At 37.6% G+C, this 11,894-nt stretch overlaps 1 protein-coding gene across 1 annotated transcript; it reads right to left on the reverse strand.

Moving 5' to 3' along the window:
- Window positions 1-1,100: 1,100 nt before the first annotated feature.
- Window positions 1,101-11,685, reverse strand: CUNH7orf57 (chromosome unknown C7orf57 homolog). Its single transcript, XM_061447535.1, is given in 9 exon segments — window positions 1,101-1,364; window positions 3,495-3,632; window positions 4,197-4,258; window positions 4,557-4,585; window positions 4,587-4,660; window positions 9,906-10,063; window positions 10,191-10,299; window positions 11,076-11,267; window positions 11,335-11,685. Coding segments are annotated over 8 exon segments (813 nt in total). The 5' UTR covers window positions 11,254-11,267; window positions 11,335-11,685; the 3' UTR covers window positions 1,101-1,299.
- Window positions 11,686-11,894: the final 209 nt, after the last annotated feature.

Raw genomic sequence — 11,894 nt, forward strand, 5'->3', positions numbered from 1 at the left:
TTAGTTGGGGTTGTTTGGGGTTTTTTTTGTGGTAACAACTGTCTCCAACTTCTTCAGTACATTTGTACTAAACACCTTTCAGAAAACTTTCTACAAAAGAGACTGAAATGGACTTAACATATGCTTAAGAGCAAAATACCTTCTTAGCCCCTATGAGCATAACCACCACACACACACACACACTTGGCTGCCCTGCCATGAAGCGATTTAACTCCAAAGAGTTTCATCATCACCTCTTATTTCCCCTTTCTTTCATGTTTTGGACAGTAAATCATGTAATTGCAAACAGTATTTGCAAAAGCAGTTTTTCCTGTAATGGAAGTCAAAAGATAAAAAGTGAGACTGTAAAGTAGCACTACTGCTGATAGTTATACCCTTAAAGTATGCTATAAAGGCTGTCATACAAATAAATTACTTTACTGTTGCAGTTTACCATTGATGGGCACAACAGACCCAGCCCTCTATTACACTTTTCTTACAGATGCTAAAAGTAAAAATTATAACCTTATCCAAAGACTATCAAATAAAGACAGATGAATTCCCAGATAAGGTATGCTCATATGACTGAGTAATACTGAAATAATATCATAAAATGGCACTTTTATTTTTGGAAAATATCATGCAGCTCTGGTGATTACTGTATTAGGTGTAAAGTTTTGTAGTTGAAAACCTAAGGGTATCAACAGTCTGTTTGGCTTTAAGCATTACTTAGCAACAATTAAATTGTAAGTGAAAACAGCTTTAAGGTAGTAATTCCCTCCTGCCCTCCAGATACAGCTTGTTATAAGCTTTTTGTATAGTTGGAAAACTTTGCTGATTAACCAATAACTGTACTTTCAGGTTTTTTCATATGCTTTAGACTTTTATTTTTGTAAATATGACTTAGATGAATTGTTAGTTAGAATGAACAGCAAAGATGGACTCAGATGCTGGGTCTAACAACAACAGCAAAACTTTCACCAACTTTCACTGAAAATTTTGAGGGTTCAGATTAGCAACAAGTTTACCTATTTCCAATCAATTTTCATATCAAGGTTCTAAAGAAAAGCAATATTAAGGCAAATCCTCTCAACATTCTGTTCAAATATATATTCAGTTACACATTTTTAAATCTTTTTAGATTCAAAGGTGTACAATGTACTGAGTACACTCTGAAAAGGAGACTAAAAATTACCGTTTACTTATTAAAAACTTCGCTTTTCATAGTAGTAGCAAAAAATATCATATTGAAATTGCATCCACTTTCTAATGGGCTTTATAATAAATATTCAATTATTCATAGGATTTTAAGGATATATCCTAACTCAGCAGTGGCTTTGACTTATTGCTTGTAGGTGCTTATTCAGACTCTGATGGCTCTGAATCTGCAATAAAAAAAAATTAAATAAAAATTAAAGTTCTTTGGATAACTTCAACTGCAATAAAAAGGTCAATTATAATTTTCAGTTTTTCTCTCACATCAAAAGGCATACAAATCCCAGTACTTTTATATTTTAGCTAGTAAGATAGAGAAGCTACCTACAAGGTTTGCACATATGATGTAAATCTGTAAGCCAGCATACATGGGTTACAGATTTACATACCGAAGGGGATGCATTTCCTGTCTGATGTCCTGGACTTATCCTGTGCAAGACATAACCAAGAAAGCTCCATCTCAAAAGGGAGCTGCAAGGTGCTCATGCTGCCAATTGCTTTGGATGAGCAGACAAAATTACCTAAGTGGGAAAATATAAGCACTACCTTCAGCACATACCTGAAAGAACGAAAAGGTCAAAACTGAATCAAAGCATGTGCCTGGATGAAACCACACTGTTAAGAACATTTAAAAACCAAAAAACTCCTTTTATATCGAGATACAGAATCTCAATCGGAATGTAGCTATGATCGACAAAGGAGGGCAATGCAAGCAAAGCAGGAGGTATTATCTAAGAATCTGTAAAAGAAAAGCATTTCAAAAATAAGATATATAGATACATCTTCTTTTTGAAGATACATCAAACTATGCAGCATACTGGCTTTACAGCAGTCTTTTGAGTATACCCATCATTTTGGTCTCTATGCATAGGTGGTATAACCAAACCAATATGATTACTCCGAAAAAGCTCCAGCTTCCTTCAAATCCAAAGGCACATTTCACATTAAAGAAATTGATTATCACTAAATGAATGAATTTGAGATTTCAAAAAATGAAAAATCCTTTCATGTTACAGTAATGCAAAAGAAAAATGTCAGTGCACAAGAAAGTTCAATAGCATCCGAAAACAAAAGAATAATGAAGGTTCTTTCATGCTAAGGAAGAGCTTTTTTAGGCTCCACAGCTCAATTGTTAGGTCATTGCATCTCCTAAGGCAGCATCTCTGCATGACCAGAGTTTGGATATTTAAGCTAACCCAAGAAGTCACTCTTCAAAGTCATGCACCCTCTTTCAGGTCCAAACTGAAATCTGGTTTCATCCCTACTTTTATACCAGTTTTATTTCTGAACAATAACACACAACTTCTAGTTTTGTTTGCCTGATTTCTTCTGATACTCACCTGGAAGAAAAGATTCAGCACACACAGACACACACAAACACAGTTACTGTTCCTGTACTGATGTAAGGAAAACATGATGAATTCAGAAAGTGCTAAGGTGTCACAGAAAGTAAATTAACTGTCCTCTAAGCCTTTCACACATTGATATACCAAGATCAAGGGAGTCATGGCAATCCCCAGTGTATACAAAAGCATTCAGTGATACAAATAAAAAAATAAACGAAATTCTGGAACTTGCAACCTCTGTGTTCAACAGCATTTTAAAAGGTTGCTATAGGAAACTGACATACCCTCCATGGTTACCAAGCCATTGTAAAAAGCCTGAGCAAAAGGTCTTTGACATAAGGAAGGGGAATTTTCCACCCTTTAACCTTTCTTCCTAAGTATTTTCAAATGATGTCTTTCATAGCTATTGCAATTATGCATGACAAAGAAAGGCCTGAAATCGTAGGTAAACATCAAATAATGTTTTTTCTCTAATAAAACTGTTACAATGCCGCTGTCTTTACAATGCGCATATATCTGTTTTGACAAAGTCTTACAAACAGTTCTCTATTTCTTAAACATCAGTATCGATGACATTTGCCAAAGCAGTTTTCAGAAAAATATTAGTGGCCACAGACAATTCACAACAAATAGGCAACAAATATTTTATTTTGCTTAAATTTAGGCAGAAGGACAGCTGTGCCTTTGCAACATTTCACAAAAACACAGAAGCGCCTGGATTAGAACCGAGCATACTTCTGGAATTGTAAAGATGGAAAAAATCCATTAAATCCCTGCCTTCGCTGACTACAAACAGGAGCACACTTTTCTTTAGCTGCTCATAGGGAACTGTAAGCTAAGCAGAGCAATTCAGTTAAGTCTCACCGTATCCAAAGAGAAATGATTCAGGCTGCCCTCTGCTGTTACCTTGAGATCCCAACTCGCTTGAAAAGAAACAGCTTTCAAAAATGATACCTTTGGACTGATCACTATTTTCTGATGTTTCTTTAATGTTTTTGTTTCTTCCTGTACACTGCTGAAGCCAGTCAGTCCCATAACCATTGCTAATTAATTTGCTAAAGTTTACTGCTTCGTTTTTTCTTCTTAGCAGGCCTGTAAATCCAGATATGTTAAGGAAAACAATGGTATAAGTAAACAAAAATGGGGATTAGATGGTAAAATTTTATTTTGCACAGAAAGGGAATTATCCTTATAATTTATTTCTAAATAACTAAACATATATTCCACATGTAATAATCTAAGAATTGAAGATTATCAGAATTAAGACCACTATTCTGGTCTTAAGAGGAAAAAAAGTGAAAAATGAAAATCACACAAGAATGTGTAAGCAAAAAAGGCTGACAATACTCATTCTGTGCTGCACAAAGATGCAATTTTGTTACAGATTTGCTCATTAGGCAGTTTACTAATTTATTCTGCATCATTAATGTATTTCTAAAACATACTGGGATTACTGATGACTGCACAATAAATTTTTAAGACAAAGTACACAGAAACAATTCAGTTTTGCACAAAGCTGATGATACTACATCACATCATGGGTGATATAATAATTTCCTTAAAATACTTATTCTCCATGTTCATTGCAGTAGTTTTGCTGTGACTGATCTTACACAGGCTACAGTTTGTGTTTTCTTAAAATAATAGTAGCCTCACTTGTGTCTTTGTAACCTATGTTTACAGAACTAACAATATACATTATTATTTGAATCTGTACACTGGCATTGAGGACAAAACCAAGACAATTTAGAATACAATAAAAGCATGCTACATGAAGACATGCAACTCTATGCTTAGTTTTCCTAAAGCAAAGTTATACTGAATAGCTTTCCTGTATGACTTTAAGTGCTATTACTAAAATAGTTTTACAAACAACAAAAATACCACAGATAATAGCAAGTTTAGTAGCAGTAAAGGATCCATGAAGCCCATAAACGTAGCCACTAATCTGCACTTTCACAAATAGTAATAGTACTTGCTTAGGAATTTAATAAATTTCATGAGCATACTACTTACATGGGTGGTAAGGAAAGTTTATTTTTCCCCACTAAATTCCTTGTTCGTAGAAACATTTGGCATTCTGCTTGGATATTTAGGGTTTATAGCTGGGAGCTTTACCTGTGTTAGAGAAATCTTAATTAAAGGAGTTATGATAAAAATAACCAAGAAGATTGTATGATAGTATAACCTTCAAAAGTGAAGAATATATTAAAGGCCCCAAGTCTTGTCAAACTTCATTATCTTACCTATATTATTTCCATAAGTAAGAGTAGAGGATCATAAAGAAATAGCAAAAGATAAAGCAGAACCTTAGTCAGTCATTCTAGATGAGATCAGCTGTTTTTTCACTATGTCAATAAAGCAAAATGTGCTCTCCACAAGCTTTTCCCCCACAGTACACCTCTACCCTAAGTTAAACTTCCAATTCAAACTATCGCAGCCTCTTATCTTGGCTCCTTTCTCTGTATGCTGTGTACGAAAACATCCCAATCAGATTAGAATTATTACTTGCAAGTTACTTTAAAAAAATCAGGACAGAGAAACTGGAAGTGAAATGTATTGCTCTGTAGACTGAAAAGTACATTAAGGATAAGTACATTAAGGATACTTTCCTCCTATGTGGAAATACCTACTGTGATACAGTTAACAGAGCAAAAAATTATGAACAAAACGCAAAAATTAGATGCACCATTATCAGACACTACAAAACAACTCCCATGAAAACATCCATGAGAAGATTCCAAAGTAGATGTAAACACACCACAGACTGCTCAAGGAGCCTGTGCACATTTAAAAAGAAAGAGCAAAGAGAAGTATAATGGTATTTGAATACATCTGATCAGTGAGCTAGTTAACAAGCCACTAAAAGAAGCAGACCTGGATGTTCAGAGAGTATAAATTTTATTATTTTCTGAAAGAAAGTGAAGCCTAAGACAGACAGTTCTACTAATTCTGAAACAGGACACCAATGCAAACCAACGTGTTAAGTCAGTGCTGAAATCCCTACAGACTTCAATAGAATCAAAGTTTCACCAAAAGAAAAATTTCAGAATCTGGTAAAGAATAAGTGGATGGGCTACTAGATTTCAGGCTGACTATGCTGAAGCTTAAAAAGATGAAAAAAATGGACATTTGTCAAAGAAGAAGAGATGATACCAGCAAGAGCATGCAGTGATGCTGGAAGCAGTGATGTTGGAGGAAGAGTAGAGTTTGTTGTCCAACCTAGAGATTAAAATATGCTTTAGTTATTCAGAACTGCTTTTCAAATCCACCAACACTACACTCTGCTGAAGCAGCTTACTCGTGCTTTACATTTCACAAATCGTATCCTATTGTGCAAAAAATTATAGTACTGTCTTCCATCTACCATTAAAATGCACCATTTCAGATCTGACATACCATGGAAGTTTTAGATCCAGCCCAGCTACTTAACAGTTTCAACTGACAAAAGCAATTTAATAAGACAAGTAGAAATCACCAAACTCGGTCACCTTTGTCACATATTGAAGGCATGATGGCACACAGGGCAACATGGAAAAACTGACAGGCAAGATACAAATGGCAGATGGAAAGTTGAGACTCCTCTTGGCATTGAAGCAAAGCACTAGAAAAAGAAGTCTAATAATTAAAAAGTTAATTAAAAGGTAGGAAGAGGGGGAAAACCTAGAGAGAATGACTAGAGATAGACAAAGGCCAAACTCAGAAGGGAAACAAAAAAAAAAAAGATAAAAAAAGGCAATGAGAAAACATCTGAAGGCTGCTACCAAGTCTGTCATATTGTTTAACATGTTCTGTTTCTTTTCTTGGTATTAGATGAGACAGACTAGCATAAACTGCAGGTATCAAAACATTCCCTACTGTTCAAATGAGTTGAGGAGTAAGAAAAGGAGCGAGGAAACAGATCAGAATTTGGCTTTGGAGGGCACCTGCAATCTGCCAGGTGCTGTTTGTTACTTTGCTTTGTTTACAAATTCAGCATTAAAAGCAGACCCTTGTCCCACCACACCCCAACGATTATAGCTGGGGAGGCATTTTCACTTTGACAATCTTCTATTTTACAGAGGACAACTTACCCAGATAAAGCAAACTATGTAGGACATCTTTTGCATGCTCTCAGTTTAAAGTGATTTCTCTCTTTGTCAAGAGATAGCAACAACATACCCTAAAAATTACTACCTAAATTTATTATACATACACAATTATTAGTCTCAGATTCAAGAAACATGAAATGTGATAAGTATTGTGCCTCACTAGTATATTAAGAACAACAGATACCTACTGCCAGCATGGAAAGCTAAAAGCCCCTGGATGAAGCCCTGGCTACCCTGCAATCAAGGGAAAATTTGATTACCTTCCAATTCTCTCTCTTCCAAATCCTGACCTCAAACAAGTAATCCTTTTACTACAGCACATACATAGGGATGGATGTATGCGTATATATATACACACACACACACATTTCAGGCAAGTGACTAAAAGGGATTTCTTCAGAAATGAAGTAATAATCTTGCTGATGATGCAGGAAGATTGCCTAATGCTGATGCTAACCATGACACAACCTTGCAACAGATCTCTCACTCTTACACATGGCTGCCTCTTTCTTAAGAGTCATAGCATTTTCAATCCAACCCAGCTGGTCCATATGATGCATAAGCAAAATACGCATACTTAGGCTCTGTCGTGGTTTAAACCAAGTCAGGTAACTTGTTCACTCACTCCCCTCCTTCTTTCCCTCCCCCTACTCCTGGAGGGATGGAGAGGAGAATCGAAAAGAATGCAACTCCCACAGGTTGAGATAAGAACAGTTTAGTAACTAAGGTATAACACAAATCACTACTGCTACTACCAACAACAATGATAAAGGAAATAACAAGGGAAAAGAATACAACACCTCACCACCAGCCGACCGATAACTCGCACCCCCAGCCTGACCAAGCACCAACCCATACCTCCTCCAACCCCACAGTCTACCAGCCCTTCCGGCTAACTCCCAGTTACATCCTGGGCATGACGTGCTGTGGTATGGAATACCTCTTCGGCTAGCTTGGGTCAGGTATCCTGTCTCTGCTTCCTCCCGGCTTCCCCTCCTCCCTGGCAGAGCATGAGGCTCACAAAGTCCTTGGCCAAACCAAAACATCATTGTTATCAGCTCTGTTCCCCAGCTGAAAGTCAAAACACTGCACTGCACCAGCTACCAAGAAGGAGAAAAATGACTGCTACTGCTGAACCCAGGACAGGCTCATAGACCATTATGTTGCCATGAGCATAGAAGCTAAATCCTTCATGCACTAACACATCTTCGCAGCATTTTGCTGCAAAATTCCCAGAAGAATAAGAATTATCCCTGTGATTAAGGCATTAAGGAGGAACTACAGGATCCATCCCAAGGCACAGAGAACCATGTAATGGTCCTCCTGATCTCCAGTCCTCTACACATTGACAATCATAATATGATGAACAGTGGAGATTCCAATACTTCAAAACAAAGTGGCATAAAGGCTTAATGTTCTAGAGAAAGGGCCCACCTGGGAAACAATGTTTTCCAAACGGAGTTGAAGAGGTACCCTTAGAAGTCAGAATGTTTTTGCACTTGTGCCTAAGGGCACCCTAAGGCATTTATCTCCATGACTCCATCATGAGTGTCTTCTGAGCAACTGCTTAGTCAGACTGGACTGAAAAATATTTTCAGTATGTTCAGTCTCAGTAGTTGAAGTAGTTTGCTGCTGCAATATAATCACACAGTCAAACAAAGGAACTGAATATTGCTTAGAAATTTGCTTGTGGTGTTTTGGAATATAACTCTTACATTTCAACATGCAAGATGTACACTGAGAAAACTAAAGTCAAGACCATTTGGCAGGGCTAGATCCATTGTCTCACTTAAAGACTCTTCAGAAAGGTAGTCTGTAAGCACAGGATAGAAACCTCCTGTAAGAGGAGATACAAGAAGCAGCTGTGAAAAAAGCATCATGCAAAGTTTCAAGATATACAAGGCACTTTTCAGGGTACAAGAAAGGTACTATGAAGGATAACCATTCCAGTGATGGTGGTATGGAGGTAAAGCTAAAGCTAGAGACGCAGAATCTGCCTTGTCAGGCACGTAGTCCTAAAGAAAAAGATTTGATAGATTTAGCGCCTCAGACAAAAACTCAACTTCAGCTTCCAAAAGAACAGTGTAGACTATCTTTCAGGACCTCAGCAGACTTTGAAATTGAGCTGAATATACAACAAATTTGCTTTATATTTGGTGCTAAATAAAACATATGGAAACTTTCATTCACATGACTGAACGAAACTGTCTATCAAACTTCACACAAACAGAAATGGATCTCAGTCTCACTTCACCAGTCACCACATGGACTTGCATTACTCTTACTGTTACCAAAGTTTGACTTTTAGAGTACTGAAGATCCTTTCAAGAGACCCCATGGCAAGCCAAGTTTCCATTTTCAGTCCTTGTACCTCTGATTGAAAAAAAGATTCACCTACAAGGACCAGGCAAATTGTAGCGTAAGCATATATTGCTTGTTTGCCTCTTTCCACAGATTAAGTAAACATTCCCTAACCTATTCAGTAATGAGGCGTTCCCATCTGCACGTGCCATCGTTCTGAATTTGCACTACTCATCTCAGCAAAGGCTAAGAACTTTTTTCCTAAAATATTCAACATCCTTCCCTCTCTTCAAGTACATCAAACACCTTTCCATGGATACTCCAAAGACCTACAGTAAATTAGGCAACCAAGATTACAGAGAATATTAATAAAACCATAAGGTTTCAACTTCTAAAACAGGCAAGGGCGTGGAGGATGAAAGAGGGAGGACAGGAGAGAGGCTTCCTGGACAAAATGCCAAGATCACTACAGAAAGGTTTGTTCTGGACATAGCTTGTGCTATACTTATTTTGTCTTGGATACATCTTCTGTTCAAAGACAGCTACTGCAGTATCTTTAGAGACTCTCTTGCATCTTAAACTAAAGCACACTCCTTTTTTGGAAAAGTCTTCTGTTCCTTTCTCCTTCTCATTTCTTCTTCCCCGAAAATTACTAAACAAAAATTCTCTTCACCAAGACTGAACTGCAGGGGAAATAAAGCATAAGGAGATGGAAACTAACTACTGGCCTTCTTTCACACTTCAGTATATGCACTATATAATGTGACTGGAAACTGCATTTCTGTTTCTTATGCTATACCTACTGCACTTGAGAAACACAGCTTTCTCCTCAATTAACTGCAATATAAAGATTGTCTCTGGAACACAGAAGCTTGGGTGGACTACAGCTTCCCTTCTATAACAGGCCCATCTACAAGTGTCTTCACAAGCTCTACAAACCAAGCAAGTGACAGAGTGCCTCTCCATCATATCTTCTTTTTCTCTGCCTTTTCTTTGTCCTCAGCATCCTGCTGCCAAACAGTTTTCGTATCAAAATCGAAAGGGCCTCTTATCTCACAATGGTTACCACAATGTTCATCAGCCTTAAACTCTCTGTGAATTACATAATCTGGTAGAAAGGAAACATAGCTCCTGCAGGCAAAGATTTAACACCTGTTTATTATACAAGGGATACATATCTTCTACTTTAGTACAACAGCATTTTAAACACTACCAAGTGAAGAACCCAAGAAGTTATGTAAGGTCTCAGCAGACTTACTGTGGCTTATTGGTCGCTGGGGGATTGGAGCAGTGCAAGTACCAGTCAGGTGCAGCATATGCTGCTGGACAGGATTTACTTATCACAGCAGTGTAGTGCTTCAGTAGGTCTTGAGAGAAAAAGACAAAAGCTGCTACTTTTCTGACTTCTATCTGGTTGCAAAAGCATTACCTTTGTTTTCAGGTTACTGTTTTATCAGGAAAAAGTGCTTGATTTATTTAGTAAGGACCATTTGTTTCCCTTCATAAAATGGACAGTCAGAACCTTGCAGCATTATGTTCCACTTGTGCTTTATCTTGCTCTAAATGCTTTGAAATGTTTCTACTGCTCTGTTAATTCTCATTTATGGATTTGTCATCTTGCTCAGAGCATGCATGCTCAAGTTCCTCAAGCTTCCTTCTTAGATAAAGGAAATAACAAAACCACAGATCACCTTCATACAAGAACAAATATATACAGCACTGTAACAAACTGAATGTCATCACAAAAAACAAAACAAAACAAAAAACAAACAAAACAAAACAAAACCCCACACTTTATAAACCTCTACCAAGTTCTCTGATGAAGCTTTCTTGTGACATCATTTTCACCAGACTGCTACTTAAACAGCCCAAGCATAAATGGTACAGACCTCACTGAAATGCAGCTAAATTGTCATCATCTGCTTAGATCAGATACAGTGCAAGACTACACATTTTGACACAGGTACCTATACACAACTGACTACAAGGATGGCTTGACAAGGTGACATCGCTCATTAACTTTTCATTTAACTTCAAAATTCAAGAGGATTCTTCTGTAGTATCTACAGGCACTTCCCACCACCACACCCAAGCAAAGCCAAAGAAAACAAAGGAAAACAAAATGAGCAAGACAGACACCCACCAGATTGGCCTCCTTGCTTTGCCAGCCTGACATAAGCTGAATCTGTCTCTGATCCCCTGCGGCACCTGGATGGCATTTCATGTGGAGCATTTGCAAGATCACCAAGACCTGGAATCTGGGATGTTGGAGGAAGTGGGGTCTTAAGGGTTACTGACTTCTCTGGTCCTGTTAGTGGCATGTGGTATTACTGTCCTATGATAATGGAAAAGAAAACACTTATGGTAAAACCCTCTTCCAGGCAATAACAAATCGAGCCCACCTGGAACTTGAGCAACATGCTGTGTTGTTCAGCTTGGAGACAGAAGACCAGGCTTGGTTATTCTGGGGAATATAGTAAACACAACATCTAGAGGATCAGATGCAACAAGGGAACTTCGGTTTCAGTTTTGAAACGGCATTCAAATTTCACATACTGTGTTCTAATACAGGGGATCATGCATCTTCATGAAGAAAACTATTTCCAAGAACACCAAGAGCAGCAAGAGGCACAGACAGCAAGAAGCACTTAAGCTTTTGTTTCCATTTCCTCCTCACACATTAACAAAAGCAAAGGCAGTACCTGTTTGCAGGTCTTTATTTATAAAACAAGCAAACTAAGTCCCCACCTCCCCAAAAACATCCGACCAGCACCCAACCTCTAGATACCTTACTTTCTCAACTTCTAGTGAGCAAAAAAGAAAATGTAAACAAACCTTCATTAATCGGAAAAGGGAGTGGCAGACAAGGAAGAAAAAGTCTAAGGAATTATGTCACAGGACACTTGCCAAGTTACTCCAAGTGCATCAAATACAATTTCGTGGGTGTAAGTAAACTACCCTA

Source organism: Pezoporus flaviventris, unplaced genomic scaffold (assembly GCF_033815535.1).
Source record: "Pezoporus flaviventris isolate CSIRO_AGI_PZ_B2104156 unplaced genomic scaffold, CSIRO_AGI_Pfla_v1 ptg000007l, whole genome shotgun sequence".
In the NCBI taxonomy this organism is placed as follows: Eukaryota; Metazoa; Chordata; class Aves; order Psittaciformes; family Psittacidae; genus Pezoporus; species Pezoporus flaviventris.